At 50.7% G+C, this 16,580-nt stretch overlaps 1 protein-coding gene across 5 annotated transcripts in view; it reads left to right on the forward strand.

The window, feature by feature from the left end:
* The window catches only part of ppp1r13l (protein phosphatase 1, regulatory subunit 13 like), a 54,371-nt gene extending 44,138 nt beyond the window's left edge, over nucleotides 1–10,233 (forward strand). For all 5 annotated transcript variants that reach the window (XM_041179101.1, XM_041179102.1, XM_041179099.1 and 2 more), the window contains exons 8-13: nucleotides 1,939–2,456; nucleotides 3,974–4,111; nucleotides 7,056–7,189; nucleotides 7,967–8,133; nucleotides 8,378–8,577; nucleotides 9,456–10,233. In XM_041179101.1, the coding sequence (XP_041035035.1) occupies nucleotides 1,939–2,456; nucleotides 3,974–4,111; nucleotides 7,056–7,189; nucleotides 7,967–8,133; nucleotides 8,378–8,577; nucleotides 9,456–9,485 (1,187 nt within the window). In that variant the 3' untranslated portion in view covers nucleotides 9,486–10,233. The remainder of the gene's footprint in view (nucleotides 1–1,938; nucleotides 2,457–3,973; nucleotides 4,112–7,055; nucleotides 7,190–7,966; nucleotides 8,134–8,377; nucleotides 8,578–9,455) is intronic.
* The last annotated feature ends 6,347 nt before the right edge of the window (nucleotides 10,234–16,580 follow it).

A 16,580-nucleotide genomic window follows, 5' to 3' on the forward strand; every position in this document is an offset into this window, starting at 1 on the left:
CCACGGGATCTTCAACGTCCACCCGAGAGGATAGACGGGGGTATCTGAAAGATGGCGCCTCTGACAGTGCAGCACTCCCTCAGTACTGCACTGAGCCTAGATTTTAAGCTCAAGTCTCTGAAGTTGGGCTTGAACCCACAACTCGGATGCGAGAGTGCTACCCACTGAACCACAATTGTATAGCGTGTTTCACCTCAGGGTGTCTCGATGTGCTTCCACACCACTGAAATGCTTTTGCAGTGTAGTCACTGTTCATGTGGAAAAACGCAGCCATTTTGTGTACAGAATGATCCCGCAAACATCCGTGAGCTGTGTCACCAGTTAATCCATTTTTGGTGGGGTTAGTTGAGGGTGGAATGTTGGCTAGGGTAGCAGGTGAATGCCCAGCTTGTTTGTGGGCGGTGACTCTCCTGAAAACATCCCTCTTTGACCAAACCTTTGGTCACCTGTCTGACTATCTCCTCATGTTGCCCGGTGTCAGATCCTATTTGACAACTCTCCTGTGAAGCACTTTGGGTGCTACGTAAACACAAATCCCTGTTAATGTCTCAACAAAAGATGGCAGCTCTGACAGCGCTGCACTCCTCCATTATTGCACTGGGAGTGTCAGCCTGGATTAGGTACTCAAGTCTGCGGAGTGGGGCCTCGACCCCATGATCTTCTGTCCGGGAGTTACGCTGACACCGAGAAGCTGGAGGATCCCAGTTCTCATTCTGCGCCGAACAATGGATTTTGGCTTCAGGGCATTGTGCTAGAATGCTATTGGGGATAAGTGGGGTGGGGTGGAATCACTCTGCTCCTACACATCCCTCTGTCTGGAAAGTCCAGTTGGAAAGTGTGCGCGCGGATGCATTCGATCAGTGACGCCCCCTGTGGCTGAATAGCCTGATTAGACTCTGTGTTTAGACTCTGACGTGAATGACTGGGTGAGCCAGCGGGATTAGGGAGCGTCGGTGTCCTTTGCTCTCGCTCCGAGGAAGGGTTAAATTACATCGCCTTTAGAGTAGAGAAGAGTCCTGAGGAGCTTCCCGGGAGTGTTCAAAAGCAAAGTCTGACACCAGGAGATATTGGGACAAGTGACCAAAAGCCTGGTCAAAGTGGTGGTAGACTTTAAGGAGCATCTTAAAGGAGGAGAGAGAGGGAGGGTGGGGGGGAGAGAATTTCAGAGCTTAGGGTCCAGGCAGCTGAAGGCACGGGTGTCAATGGTGCAGCGATTAAAATCGGATGCACAAGAGGCCAGAATTGAAGGCGCGAAGAGATCTCGGAGGTGATTGCAGAGATAGGGAGGGGGGAAGCCATGGGGGAGTTTGAAAATGAGGAAGAGAGCTTTAAAATTGAGGCATTGCTTGACTGGGAGCCAGTGTAGGTCAATGAGCCCAGGGGTGATGGTGGAATGAGTCATGGGTAAAAATCCTCCCTAACAGCACGGTGGGTGTACCTACACCATAGGGAGCGGCCGGATGTCCCTGGAGAGGGAGCACGCGGTGTCTGCTGGTACACTCGAGGCCTTCCGTGCTCGGTGGCCACCGCAGGGACTGGGGTGCTTTATTGACCCCTTTTATCACATTTTGGTTTAAAGTTTGTAAGGTTCCTTTAAACCTTGTTCTTGGTTTTACAGCTGACCTAAATTAGGGGCTGTGCCTGATTTATCCCAATTTGGTTAATTTGGTTTAATTGTTTTAACTCAATAAGAGTTACACCACAGGGACTGCAGCGGTTCAAGAAGGCGGCTCACCCACCACCTTCTCAAAGGGGCAATTAGGGACGGGCAATAAATGCTGGGCCCAGCCAGCGAAGCCCACACCCCGTGAGTGATTTTTTTTACAAAAATGATTGAGAGGAGTGATAAATTGGAGACTAGGATCGGTGTGTGTTGTGTCGAGTTGCTGGTTTCTGATTTAAACGTTTGCGCCATTTTCTCTCCCTCTTTTATTACAGTCAGCAGAAAGATCCTTGATTTCCCAGCTCTGCCTCCGGACAACAGGCATTCCCCCCTTCCCCTGGTGGAGGCGGGTGAGGTAGAGTCCGAAATCGCCAGCATCCTCCAGCCCAGCGACGCCGTGGACCCAGAGAGCATCCCCCGGCCCCTCAGCCCCACCCGGCTTCAGCCGGTTTCTCTGCCGGACACCGAGGCCATCCAGGACATGGAGGAGCTGCTGCGGATTCGAGCCGCCATCCCCCGGGCGCTGAAGAGGCGGACGACCATCGAGCAGCCGGTGGCGCAGCGCGGCCCCACGCAGAAGCGGACCAGCAAGTACCAGCAGCTGACCAAACTCTTCACCCGCAGCAGCCAGAAGAGGCAGCAGGAGCACGGCGAGGGCACCGCCTCCCCTGTGCCGGCGACACCTCTGATCTCACCCACCTCGCCTCAGACCTCGCCCACCTCGGACACTGACCTCCCTAAGTCTCTCCCGACCCCAGTGCTGGAGTCTCCAACCCCGCCACCCGCGGCGCCTGTAAGTTCGCTCGCGGTCGCACCCTCTGCCGATGCCAGGCGCCCTCGGTGCTCCTCTTCCGGAGAGTGAGGAGGTGACTGGGTGCAGTCTCCTCTCATCCTGCCGACTGCCACAGTATCCTGTGAAATGGGTTTTTAACCAGCGCAGCCCTGCTCCAATCTGCGCAACCTTGATTCGGCGCCAAGTTGACAAATTCTGGGAGGCTACGGGATTGGAAGTGGGGGAGCAGGTTCAAAATCAGCTGAACGGACTGTTTCTTATGATCTTAAATGACGCCCTGATGCAACTGGGTTGGAACTGAGGCACGTTGCCAGAACGGGCAGCTTTACTCTGTATCTAACCCCGTGCTGTACCTGTCCTGGGAGTGTTTGATGGGGACAGTGTAGAGGGAGCTTTACTCTGTATCTAACCCCGTGCTGTACCTGTCCTGGGAGTGTTTGATGGGGACAGTGTAGAGGGAGCTTTACTCTGTATCTAACCCCGTGCTGTACCTGTCCTGGGAATGTTTGATGGGGACAGTGTAGAGGGAGATTTACTCTGTGTCTAACCCCGTGCTGTACCTGTCCTGGGAGTGTTTGATGGGGACAGTGTAGAGGGAGCTTTACTCTGTATCTAACCCCGTGCTGTACCTGTCCTGGGAGTGTTTGATGGGGACAGTGTAGAGGGAGCTTTACTCTGTATCTAACCCCGTGCTGTACCTGTCCTGGGAGTGTTTGACAGGGACAGTGTAGAGGGAGCTTTACTCTGTATATAACCCCGTGCTGTACCTGTCCTGGGAGTGTTTGATGGGGACAGTGTAGAGGAAGCTTTAAGCTTTACTCTGTATCTAACCCCGTGCTGTACCTGCCCTGGGAGTGTTTGATGGGGACAGTGTAGAGGGAGCTTTACTCTGTATCTAACCCCGTGCTGTACCTGTCCTGGGAGTGTTTGATGGGAACAGTGTAGAGGGAGCTTTACTCTGTATCTAACCCTGTGCTGTACCTGTCCTGGGAGTGTTTGATGGGGACAGTGTAGAGGGAGCTTTACTCTGTATCTAACCCCGTGCTGTACCTGTCCTGGGAGTGTTTGATGGGGACAGTGTAGAGGGAGCTTTACTCTGTATCTAACCCCGTGCTGTACCTATCCTGGGAGTGTTTGATGGGACGGTGTAGAGGGAGCTTTACTCTCTATCTAACCCTGTGCTGTACCTGTCCTGGGAGTGTTTGATGGGGACAGTGTAGAGAGGGCTTTATTCTGTATCTAACCCCATGCTGTACTTGTTCTGGGAGTGTTTGATGGGACAGGATATGTGATATATAAAGTGATCTAGTCCCAAGTCTGGTCTTTGACAATCTGATTGTTTGAACCATGTCTCCCTCTGGGACCATTATTGGATGGACAAAGCAGGATAGTCAGACATGTTACTTAGATCACTTGTGCTCGTTTGATGTTTAGCCCTGTATGTGTCATCTATGTGCTGATGCTTCATGGGCAAAGAGAGGCTTTGCTGACGTGTTTTTCTCTCTGGACCTTTCCAGGTGACGCGTTCGATCCTGAAGCAAGCCAACTGGTCTGGGCTGAGCAGGAAAACAAGGGCACGATTGAACCCATTGGTGGTCCTACTGGACGCAGCATTGCTTGGGGAGATGGACGTGGTGAAGCGCGTGGTGTATGAGGTAAACTCACAATCATTTGACCTGCCACCTTAGATTTTGCCTTAACTCCCTCAACCCCACCTCCCTCCCTGGGCAGTATTTCTATTGATCATTTCTAGAAAATATTTAGACTCCAGGGCTCTTGAGTCCAGTAGCCCAACAGTGACCCCCCCCTGGCGCTTTGGATGACTGCAGCAATTGGAGGATGTTTTTCTCTCTCACTGCAGTTCTCTCGAGTGCCTGGCAGGGTCACTGTGGAGCTGCGAAGTTCCCAGTCAGCCAGAATCTTCGTCATAGACACTTCAATTCCTTCAACACAAATTTAACCGGAAACACAGAAAATTTACTGCATGGGAGGAGGCCATTCGGCCCATCATGTCTGTGCTGGTGGCAAGTAGCTATCCAGCCTGATCCCGCTTTCCAGCTGTAGGTTACAGCACTTCAAGTGCGCATCCAAGTGTCTCTTTTTTTTAAACGTGATGAGGGTTTCTGTCTCTCCCGCCCTTTCAGGTGGAGAGTTCCAGACCCCGACCATCCTCTGGGTGAAAAGGTTTCTCCTGAACTCCTGTCTAACCCTCCTGCCAATTATTTGAAATTTATTTTCCCCGTTATTGATCTCTGTGCTAAGGCAAACAGGTCCTTCCTACACACACACACTATCCAGCCGTGAAGGATTTTGCAAACCTCAATTAAACCCCACCCCAGCCTCTCCAATCTTTACTCATGGCTAAAATTCTCCATTGCTGGCAACGTCTTTGTAAATCTCCTCTGTTTACCCTCTCTAGTGCAATCGCAAACCAGCCCCTGCTTGGCACTGCAGAGACTGCCTCCCTGAGGCCCACCCATTCCACAACTCTCCCCCCCGCCCGACCAGTCCCGTGTGTGAAATAAACTGTGACCATCAGGCATTTGAAACAACAACAGTCAATGCTGGGAAAAACTCAGCAGGTCCTGGCAACGTCTGCGGGGGGGAGAGAAGCACAGTTAATATTTTGAGTCCCTAGAGGGGCTCGAAACATTAACTCTGTTTCTCTCTCTCTCTCTCTCTCTCTCTCCCTCCACAGATGCTGCCAGACCTGCTGAGGTTTTTCCAGCATTTTCTGTCTTTATTTCAGGTTTCCAGCATCTTGCAGTGTTTTGCTTCCAGCATCAGGTATTTATTGTCAGGAAGCACGGCTTCACAGAGAGTGGGGTGGAAATCTGGAACTCTCTCTCCTCCCTTGAAAAGCAGTTGAGGCTGGGAAGGGTCGAGGGGGGAGTGGGGCGGTGGACATTAAAACATTTTGACACTGAGATCGATTGATTGTTGTTAGGTTGGGGGGGGTATCAAGGGTTACAGAACCAAGGCAGGTGGATGGAATTCGAGTACAGATCAGTCATGATCTTATTGAATGGTGGATCGGACTGAATGGGCAACATAGCCCAACTGGCGTGCTATGTTCAATTCTGGGCACCACGCTTGAAGGATGCGAAGGCTTTAGAGAGGGCTGCAGGTAAGATTCGCGAGAACGGTTCCAGGTTTGAGGGACTTCAATCACGTGGTTCGAATGGAGAAAGAAGCTGGGGCTGTTCCCTTTGGAGTAGGGAACCTCGAGAGGAGATTTGACAGAGGTGTTCGGAATCGTGAGGGGGCTCTGGACGGAGTAGAGAGGAAGTGTCCTCATTTGGCAGAAGGGTTGAGAACCAGAGGACACCGATTTAAGGCAATTGACAAAAGAGGCAATGCCGACGAGCGAAAACATTTTTTCTTGTTAAAATGCAGCAAGTGGTTAGGATCTGGAGTGCATTGCCTGAGTGTGGTGGAGGCAGGTTCGATTGGGGAGAGAGTTAGTTAATTACCTGAAGCGAATTTTTTTTTTTTTTTTGCAGGGCTATGGGGAAAAGTGGGACCAGCTGAGTTACCCTTACAGAGAGGCAGCACAGACACGATGAGCTGAATGGCCTCCTGTGCTGTTACCATCCTGATTCTAAGCACGCAGATGTGTAATTAAATCCTGCTTCCACTCGAGGGCACCCTAAAGGAGCTATAACTACAGCCCCCTGTTGGCTGGTTTGGGGAGTGCAAGGCCAGACTCATTCTTGAGTCCATTGGGTGTCAGGAGAGGGGTGGGACCTCCGAGGGTGGAGATTGACTGATGCTCTTGTTTGGTGGGTGGATGAAATGGTGATAGATTGGGAAATGTTGATGTACAAAGAGACCTGGGCGTCCCTGTACACCAATCACTGAAAGCAAGCATGCAGGGGCAGCAGACAATTAGGAAGGTAAATGGTATGTTGGCCTTCTTTGCGAGAGGATTTGAGTACAGGAGCAAGGATGTCTTACTGCAGATATACAGGGCCTTGGTGAGACCTGGAGTATTGTGTGCAGTTTTGGTCTCTTTACCTAAGAAAGGATATACTTGCCATAGAGGGAGTGCAGCGAAGGTTCACCAGACTGATTCCTGGGATGGCAGGATTGTTGTGTGAGGAGAGATTGGGCCGACTAGGCCTGTATTCACTGGAGTTTAGAAGAATGAGAGGGGATCTCACTGAAACGTATAAAGTTCTGACAGGGATGAACAGGCTGGATGTAGGGATGATGCTTCCTCTGGCTGGGGGAGTCTTGAACAAGGGGGTCACAGTCTCAGGATACGGGATAGATCATGTAGGACTGAGAAGAGGTGAAACTCCTTCACTCAGAGGGTGATGAACCTATGGAATTTTCTACCATGGGGCTGTGGAGGCCAAGTCACTGAGTGTGTTTAAGAAGGAAATAGATTTCTGGACTCTAAAGGCATCGAGGGGTATGGAGAGAGAGAGTGGGAGTATAGCATCGAGATAGAGGATCAGCCATGATCATATTGAATGGCGGAGCAGGCTCGAAGGGCCGAATGACCCAACTCCTCCTCTTTCCTATGTACCTGTGCTCTTCTAGCCCCTCCCCCATGACCTGCTGACCTTATGCCCTCCCTCTGTCTCCTTCCAGATGAACGACCCGAGCCAACCGAACGACGAGGGCATCACGGGACTCCACAATGCCGTGTGTGGCGGCCACTACAACATTGTCGAGTTCCTCGTCAATTTCGGCGTCAACATCAATGCGCCCGACAGCTACGGATGGTTAGTTTACCAAGTAGCTTCTGCGCCCTGTCACAACAGCGCCCCTCGCATTAGGTAGGCAGGCGAATGGATTCTCTGGGGCAGGACTCAAGCAGACCAGGAACCGCAACCTTCATTTATATAGCACCTTTTAATGCAGTAAAACACCCCAAGGCTCTTCCTAAGGAGCGTTACCAAATAAAATTTAGCAGCAACCCACATAACGAGATATTAGGACTGGTGACCAAAACCTCGTCAAGAGGGTTAGGGTTTTAACAAGCATCTTAAAGGGGGAGAGAGAGAGAGAGGCTTAAGGGGGGGATTTCCAGAGCTTATAGCATCCAGGCAGCTGAAGGCACACCCACCAATGGTGGAGCGATGGAAATCAGGGACGTGCAAGCAGTTAGAATTGGAGGAGGACAGAAGGCTCCAGGTTTGATCTTGAGCCTGTGGTGAGTTATTTGTTCTCTGTAGGGACTGTGATTAGTCTTCAGTCTTCCTGTGATGGACGGGGCAGGGGAATCAGTCAGGGTTCCTGCCCCCCCGCCCCCTGCTCATTATCCACCAGTGCCTACCAGAAAGTGCCTGTGTGTGGATGTTACTTAGCTGTGATGCCTCCCGCAGTCCAATGGCCAGCCAGCGGTTGCTGGATCAGGCTCTCACACAAGATGAATGCCAGCAGGAATTGATGCCTTGAAGAAAGGAGGGGAGGGGAAGGGAGTGAGCAGCCTAAACCAATGCAGATCAGGAGCCACGTATGTGTTGGTTTTTGACTGAAAGATATTTCTCTATGTTCAGGACCCCGCTGCACTGTGCAGCTTCCTGTAACGATTTGGCAATCTGCACCTTCCTGGTGAAGAAAGGAGCGGCCATCTTCTCGACGACACTGAGTGACGGAGACACAGCCGCCGAGAAGTGTGACCGTTACTTGGATGGTTACGAGGAATGCGCTCGATTTCTGTTCAGTGAGTACAAACCACAGAGCGACACCTTCAGCTTCTTCAGACCTGTCTCTCCTTTCTCTTTCTCCCTTTCTGTTTGCTTCCGCCCACCCTTCTCTCTCCCCTCCATTTCCCCCCTCTCACTCCTCTCTCCCCCCCCTCTTTCTTTGCGCTCTCCCTCTGGGCTCCCTCTCTCCCCCTCTCTCTCTCCCTCTCTCTCTCGCTCGGCTCTCCCCGCGCCTCACCTTTTCCCTTTCTCCCCTCCAAGGTGCAGAGCAGCAGGCGGGGATGATGAACAGCGCTGTCGTATACGCGCTCTGGGATTACGAGGCGGAGAACAGTGACGAGCTCTCCTTCCGTGAAGGCGACACCATAACGATTCTGCGGCGAGGGGACAAGGAGGAGAATAACTGGTGGTGGGCTTCACTCTTTGGCAGAGAGGGCTACGTCCCCTACAACCTCCTCGGAGTAAGTGCTTACTTCCGCTGTCTTGCTGTCCATCCCTTCCCAACGCTGCTGACTATTGCTGGGATCCTGTATCGCTCCTCACGTGAGGTGAGACCGTGATGGTTGGCCGGCTACTCGCCTCTGTGAGCCATCACGGCTTGACCCTATTCACAAAATCCAGGAGGAAGGACCCTGGTACTTTGCAGTTCTGCGAGCCACCATAGGGGAGCAGCTAGTATTCCCACTGATATTTCCTTTTCTTAGGAGAGGGCTAGACCCACAGTACGGTAACATTTGAGGTCTGTTGCTAAATTAAGTTGGCGGCCATGGCTCAGCGGGTACCACTCTCGCCTCAGAATCTGAAGGTTGTGGATTCAAATCCCACTCCAGAGACTTGAGCACAAAAATCACTGTCGTCACTCCCAAGAACAGTACTGAGGGAGTACTGCACTGTCGAAGATGCAGTCTTTCAGATTATACAGGGGGGATCCCGCAGGTGGACGTTCAAGATCCCAAGGCCCCTACTTCTCAGGGGAGTTCCCCTCATTCTCCCGGTTAATCATTATCCCTTTTCTTTTAAAAAAAAAATACAAAAATAAAATACTGCAGATGCTGGAAATCTGAAAGAAAAACAGAGTGTGCTGGGAATACTCAGCAGGTCTGGCAGCATCTGTGGAGATAGAGAGAGAGAAACAGTTAACATTTCAGGTCGACGACCTTTCATCGAAACAGATTCTCAGTTTGCTGTTTGTAGGATCTTGCTGTGTGCACACTGCTGCCATATTTCCTACATGACAACAGCGATTTCATTTGCTGTCAGGTGCCTTGAGAGGTCCTGAGCACATCCTTTTCTAAGAGTTGTATTTTTTATACCTCGTTGTTTGCTTTGTTTTTTCCAGTTGTTTCCGAGAGTAAGGCCCGTGGTGTAAGGAGGGAGACTCGTGCTCTCTGTGTACTGGCAACGACTGACCCATCGGACAGCAGTGGGACGCCGGACTCCAGGCCCCTTGAGCCCCACAGCCTGACAACGCCAGGTCACCCCTGATGCCCACTGCTGTGGGGTTCGGACACTGGAACTCGAGCGGCAATCTCCAACCCCAAGCTATCCTTTCTCCAGACCGTCAGCTGCCGCTCTGCGCGTCATCGAGCACAGGAAGGAGGCCGTTCAGCCCGTCGAGCCTGTGCTGTTCAAGCCAGTGAACCACAATCGCACGCCAATGCTTCAGTGGCGCCCCCTGCAAGGTGGCAGCATCGACACTCTCCTTGTATCTTCATCATTAATCGCGCAAGAACCTTTCTGGGGGAACGTCTGGTTGAGACCCAGTTGACCGAGCGCTATTTTGTCCTGCGGTTCTCTCTCTCTCTCTCTCTCTCTCTGTCTGCTTCCCACTTGGAGGAAGAGGATTGCTCGCACTGCCTGTCAGCTCCTTCACGACTGGCAAGCAACCCTGTGGCACCAAAGGATGAACTTTTCAGGGACCTTTTTTGTTGTAAATAAGCTGGATGTAATCGAACTGGAGTCGTGATTCAATTTCCCTCGGGAAACAATCTTCATATTCGGACTTTCTCTGTTTCTGTTCCGTTAACTGAATGTACAGCTAGTGATCAGAGGGTAGTCATCTGAGCGCTTTTATATGTTTTGATGGTTTGTACGGTTATTAAAATAATATTTGTGGAGACACTGGGAGCTTGGTTTGCCTTCTGCATTTGGTCCAATCCAGTTTTAAGAAAGAGAGGAGGCAGAGAGGGTCTTTCACTGCAAGGCATGTCCTGTCACTCAGGGATTTTACAGGAGATGCCCCATCACTAAAGGGCCTGTGAGTGAAGGGTTCAGGGTTGGATTTCAGTGAGCTCCCCAATCGCCAATAACTCGATCTCCAGTGTGTAAGCCCCCTCAGAATTTTAAGTAAATGAATTGGGGCAATCCCTATTAAGTTTGTTGCTGACACCAAGCCACAGCACAAAGCTTGATTTAATGTGCATTCTGACTGCAATATCATAATGTGGCAGATGTAGGAATTTGGAACTCATGCAGGTGCAGTCTGTAGTACTGTCCAGAGGCTAGAGTATATTATTGAGACTTTACTCTGCATCTAACCCCGTGCTATACCTGTCCTGGGAGCGTTTGATGGGGACAGTGTAGAGGGAGCTTTACTCTGTATCTAACCCCGTGCTGTACCTGTCCTGGGAGTGTTTGATGGGGACAGTGTAGAGGGAGCTTTACTCTGTATCTAACCCCGTGCTGTACCTGTCCTGGGAGTGTTTGATGGGGACAGTGTAGAGGGAGCTTTACTCTGTATCTAACCCTGTGCTGTACCTGTCCTGGGAGCGTTTGATGGGGACAGTGTAGAGGGAGATTTACTCTGTATCTAACCCCATGCTGTAGCTGTCCTGGGAGTGTTTGATGGGGACAGTGTAGAGGGAGCTTTACTCTGTATCTAACCCCGTGCTGTACCTGTCCTGGGAGTGTTTGATGGGGACAGTGTAGAGGGAGCTTTACTCTGTATCTAATCCTGTGCTGTACCTGTCCTGGGAGTGTTTGATGGGGACAGTGTAGAGGGAGTTTTACTCTGTATCTAACCCTGTGCTGTACCTGTACTGGGAGTGTTTGATGGGGACAGTGTAGAGGGAGCTCTACTCTGCATCTAACCCTGTGCTGTACCTGTACTGGGAGTGTTTGATGGGGACAGTGTAGAGGGAGCTTTACTCTGTATCTAATCCTGTGCTGTACCTGTCCTGGGAGTGTTTGATGGGGACAGTGTAGAGGGAGTTTTACTCTGTATCTAACCCTGTGCTGTACCTGTACTGGGAGTGTTTGATGGGGACAGTGTAGAGGGAGCTCTACTCTGCATCTAACCCTGTGCTGTATCTGTCCTGGTAGTGTTTGATGGGGATAGTGTAGAGGGAGCTTTACTCTGTATCTAATCCTGTGCTGTACCTGTCCTCGGAGTGCTAGAGAATATGTGAGGGTCAACTGGGTAACATCGGGCTTGGTGACTGTGTTCTGAGATAGTGAGGGGAAGGAGAATGGGGAAACTCATGGGTTTATAGTCGCAGGGGGAACCAGTCTGTGGCAGAGAGGAGTGGGGCTCTGTGAGCAATATGACTTGTGGAAGAACCTCTTAACCACATTGTCACCTGAAGGACACCACAGCTAAGGAGGATTGGTGATCTGGCTGACCACACGAGAGCAGGGATGAGGAACTTCAGCGACCACTACCCCCCTCAGCGAAAGAAGGATTTGCAAAGTGTTCTAACAGCTGCCGTGTAACCTGGACAGTCCCTGGAGAGATGTCAAGGGGATGGAATTTTGAGGAGGAGGAAGGGGGTGGGGTGCTGTCAGGGATTGCCTCCCAGCTGGTAATGGTGTGGAATCCATCCAAGAACGCTCCTGGTGTTTGTGGGGAGGACAGGGGCGGGGGTGGAGATAGGGGGCTAGGAGGAGCCATCGCGACTGATGTGTTTTCCAGAATTTGCTGATCTGGCTGTCGCTGTGGGCCAGTGAGATCTTTATAAACTCTCAGCATTTCCTATGAACACCGGCTCCTGTCCATGAGAAGCGTGGGGGGGTGGTGGTGGTGGGCCAGTGAGGTGGGAGGGAGGGCAGGGGGGTGGGGGAGGCTGGCGCCAGTGGACAGATTGATGCTCTGACTGGCCCATCCCAGGTTCCCGCAGCGGAGGAGGTGTCGCTAACTCGGGAGACCTTCCAGCCTCCAGCCCGTTTCCTGTCCTATATTGTCTGTGGTGAATCCATCTCCCAGAATCATATAACCACAAGTTACAGCTGCTACATCCTCAGTGATTCCAAGAGCTGACTTTTACATGGTAACAGCCCCTCGATCCCAAACAGGACACAGTTTTAACTATTTCAGAGCTGTGTGGTATTGGGTGGGGGGCTGGCGGAATGGTTCTGATTTTTCTCCTCCACAGAAGGGCTTGTTTCTTACCGGGATGAGACTCTGTAGAGGCCCAAAGGCCTCTCCTGTGCAACATCTGGTTGGGGGCAACTGGGAGGCATTTGGACCAGGGAGATCCTATAAGTCTACACACTGGCTTAGGGAACACTTGGCTGCCAGTGGGTTACGCTCATGCCTCCGAGACACAAGGCTGTGGGTTCAAGTCCCACTCCAGACACTTGAGCACAAAATCTAGGCAGACTCTCTTCCAGTGCAGTACTGAGGGAGTGCTGCACTGTCAGAGGTGCCGTCTTTCGGAAGAGACGTTTAAGCGATGCCACTGTCTGCTCTCGTGGGTGCCTGTAAAAGATCCCACAGCCACTATTTGAACAGCCAAGTGACCTTCCTTATTTGGGTGGACTCTAGTTAGGATGCAGATGGAAGTTTGTAGAAGACTTTAGGCTGTATTTGGAATATTGGCCCAGGTCTCGGGGGGCGGGGGGAGGTGTGGGGGGAGGGTTGGTCAAAGGAAGGAGATGACACACTCCCTCTTTCTACAGCACTAGCTGCCATGTTCAGGTCAGTTTTTAAAGGTCCCAAGTCTTTTAATGAGTGAGAGTGGGTTCGTGAATGGATATGAGTGAGTGAGGAGATGATTGACTGGTTGGATGAGTGGGCAGGTGGGTCGCCTGAGTAGTTGGGCTTGGGGGGGGGCGGGGGGGCAGTTGGTTTGAGACAGAGTTGAGGGTGGGGTTGAGATAGGGTCGGGTTTGATTGGAGCGGTGGGGGTGGTGGGGGTTGGTTGTTGTCTGTGGTACTCCGTTCAGTTACACTGGCTAATCACTACATCAGACCTGGCATTAGCCAGCGCAGCATTTCCTGAGTAGTTATGTAGGTAAGTCCTGCGTATCTGCCCCAAGTCTCTGACGCTCAGCCCGGTGTCAGAGATACTTGTGGAGGATCCAGGGTAGCACCAATCAGCCCCTTGGAATTTTAAACTTCCCAGGCAACTTCACATCGGGACTTCCGCAAGGTCCTGATTCACAGCACAGACTTGAGTCTAGATCTTGCTTTTCTTGACAGCAGGAGATTTGGGCCTAGATGTAGTTTGGAGGAAGGGTGTCAAAGCAATGGAAATTTTACAGCATAGATTCTCAAGGATGTTAACTGGGGAATTTGGTTGCAATTAAGAAAAAAGCCTTTCCAAAGGGGATCAGATAATTAGTTATAAATGCGCAGCATTAAATGTTATGTGGAATGTACGGAAGAACCGTATCAGGTCAGTTGAAGAAGAAAACTCCACCTACAGCTGTGTACATATCCAGGGATGAGGGACTTCGATCACATGGAGAGACTGGAGAAACTGGGATTGTTCACCTAGGAGAAGAGAAGGTTAAGGGAAGATTTGATAGAGGTGTTCAAAATCACAAATGGTTTTGACAGAGTAAATAAGGAGAAACTGTTTCCAGTGGTAGAGATGTCAGTAGCCAGGTAGGTACAGATTTAAGGTGATTGGTAAAAGGACCAGGGAGGAGATGGGGAGAGTTTGTTTTTATGCAACGAGTTGCTGTGATCTGGAATATGCTGCCAAGAAAGGATGGTGGAAGCAGATTCAATAGCAACTTTAGAAAGGGCATTGGTTAAACACTTGAAGAGGAAAATTTTGAGGAGCTGTGGGGAAAGAGCAGGAGAGAGTGGAACTAATTGGTTAGCTGCTTCAAAGAGCTGGCACAGGCATGATGGGCTGAATGGCCTATAATTCTGCAGCTCTCTCTTTTGGCTTAATGTTATAAAACCATTCAGATCAAATTGGGTCAGGTAATAATCGTGCCCTTTGGGAGATTGCACAGGAAGAGAATGGTTTCCAGTGAGAAGTTTTCCTTAGACTCAGCTTTCGGTGGACCATAGTTCATCTCATATCAACCAGAACACTTCCAGGCAAAACATTGTTCCAGTCCCAGGACTGAGTGGCAATAATCTCCCCCGACCTTTATACTTACATCAAGATTTCCAGTCAAAAATTTTTTTTAACCAGATCTGCCCACTTTGGTCGATCATTTATAAATATAAAACCCAACTTGTTACTGCTCCACTTCTCTCTCTCTCTCTCTCTGCCTCTCTCTCTTTAATTTCTGTATGTGTTTCACTCTCTCTCCATTTCTCTCTCCATTTCTCTCTCCATTTCTCTCTGTCTCTCTCTCTCTCTCTGTCACTCTCTCTGCCTCTCTGTCTGTCTCTCTCTCTCTCTCTCTCTGTCTCTCTCTCTCTGTCTCTCTCTCTGTCTCTCTCTCTGTCTCTCTCTCTGTCTCTCTCTCTCTCTCTCTGTCTCTCTCTCTCTGTCTCTCTATCTCTCTGTCTCTCTCTCTCTCTGTCTCTCTCTCTCTCTGTCTCTCTCTCTGTCTCTCTCTGTCTGTCTGTCTCCCTCTGTCTGTCTCTGTCAGTCTGTCTCTCTCTCTTTTGCTATATTCCTGTCAGTCTTTCTCCATCTCCGAATCTCCTCTATCTTCCTCAGGCTCTAACTCTTTCTTTCTTTCTCTCTATCTCTCTCACCCTTTTATATCTCTCTCTCGCTTTCTCTTACCCCTTTCTTCGATCCCATAGTCTGACCGTAACCACAAACCACAACTGGCTGGAATCGCTCGGTCAGTGATGAGGGAAACTGGACTGTGGCCAAAGGCAAATGTGAAAAATTGGGTAATTTCTTTTTCTCCCTCACCTCTGCCTTCCTCCCTCCCCCCACAACCCCCATCCTTGACTGTGTCCGTGTTTACTGGTCAAGATGGGCCAGTCGCTGGCCCATGCTGCAAGCAGTGATGAAGCATCAGGGGCAGAGGAAACCTACCCCTGCCTTGTGACTGCAGAATAGTTGTTTTGGTCTGGAGATAAGGGGAACAGGATGGGAAGTGAGTGTTTCGGAGGAAGTTGCTGCATGCCTGTCTGTTTATTTACAGATAAAAAACTGCGTCCTGGTCAAACAGTGAAGGGGAGATAAAATTCTGTGGCCTACCCCCCCAGCGCCCACCCCCACATGCCTCGTGTCTCACACCAGACGCTGCTGCCCGGTAACCTTGCCAAACCCCTTGGACGCTATCAGAATTTCACTGTCACTGTCCAGACACTGTTCCCTTCCTGGAAAGTGATTCGAGGTCAACACTTAACTGGAAGGAACCGGAGACAAACTAGTCCAGTGTGTAAATAACAGGCGTCGAATCAGGCACCGGCTACGCTGTTGTGGGACGTGCTACTTACGTCAAACTTTATCCCCTTCCCGTCCGCCAGCAATTTTGCTTTTGTCATCGGAAAATGCCCCAAGATGCTTCACAGGAGCGTTACCAGATGAAATTTGACCCTGAGCCACATGAGGAGATATTAGGACAGGTGCCCAAAGCCTTGGCCAAAGAGATGGGTTTTAAGGTTTGTCTTAAAGGAGGAGAGAGGGGTGGAGAGGTTTAGGGGAGGGAATTCCAGAACTTAGGACAAAATTGGAGGAGTGCAGAGATCTCGGAGGTTTTGTAAGACTGGAGGAGTTAAGAGGGATATGGAGGTGACAATTCTCCTTGGGGAACAGATCCACCCCCAGTGACTGCTCCCTCGCACCCAAGTGGGCATCCTTTGTGTTTGAGCCATTCTCAGACCATGTGGACAGTGTCTCTTGTCACCCCTAGACTTAACTCTTCCAATCCTCCTGACTAGCCCTCACCCTTTCAACAACTTGAGCTCACCCGAAACTCCTCTGTCTGTGTCCTGACCTGCACCAAGTCACATTCACCCAATCAGCTTCCGGTCTGTCAACGCCTCAAGCTTAAAATTCACATCCTTGGTATTTAAATCCCTCCATGGACTCGACCCCACCCCCCTCACCTCCCTATCTCTGTAACCCCTGCCAGTTCTGCAACCCGCCGACTTACCTGCTTTCCTCTAACTCTGACTACTTGGACATCCATGATTTCCTCTTTGTAATACAGGGAGAGAAATCCACTCGTGGATCTGGAGCTTGGATTTACAAAAGGTTGCAATTGCACTCCAAATGACCTCAATAACCAGCAATGCCCTGGGAGATCTGATCCCTAAACATGTTTTACAAAACAGTCCTCATACTTGAGGCGTCACATGTGCCACACTTTCCAA

Source organism: Carcharodon carcharias, chromosome 34 (genome assembly GCF_017639515.1).
Source record: "Carcharodon carcharias isolate sCarCar2 chromosome 34, sCarCar2.pri, whole genome shotgun sequence".
In the NCBI taxonomy this organism is placed as follows: Eukaryota; Metazoa; Chordata; class Chondrichthyes; order Lamniformes; family Lamnidae; genus Carcharodon; species Carcharodon carcharias.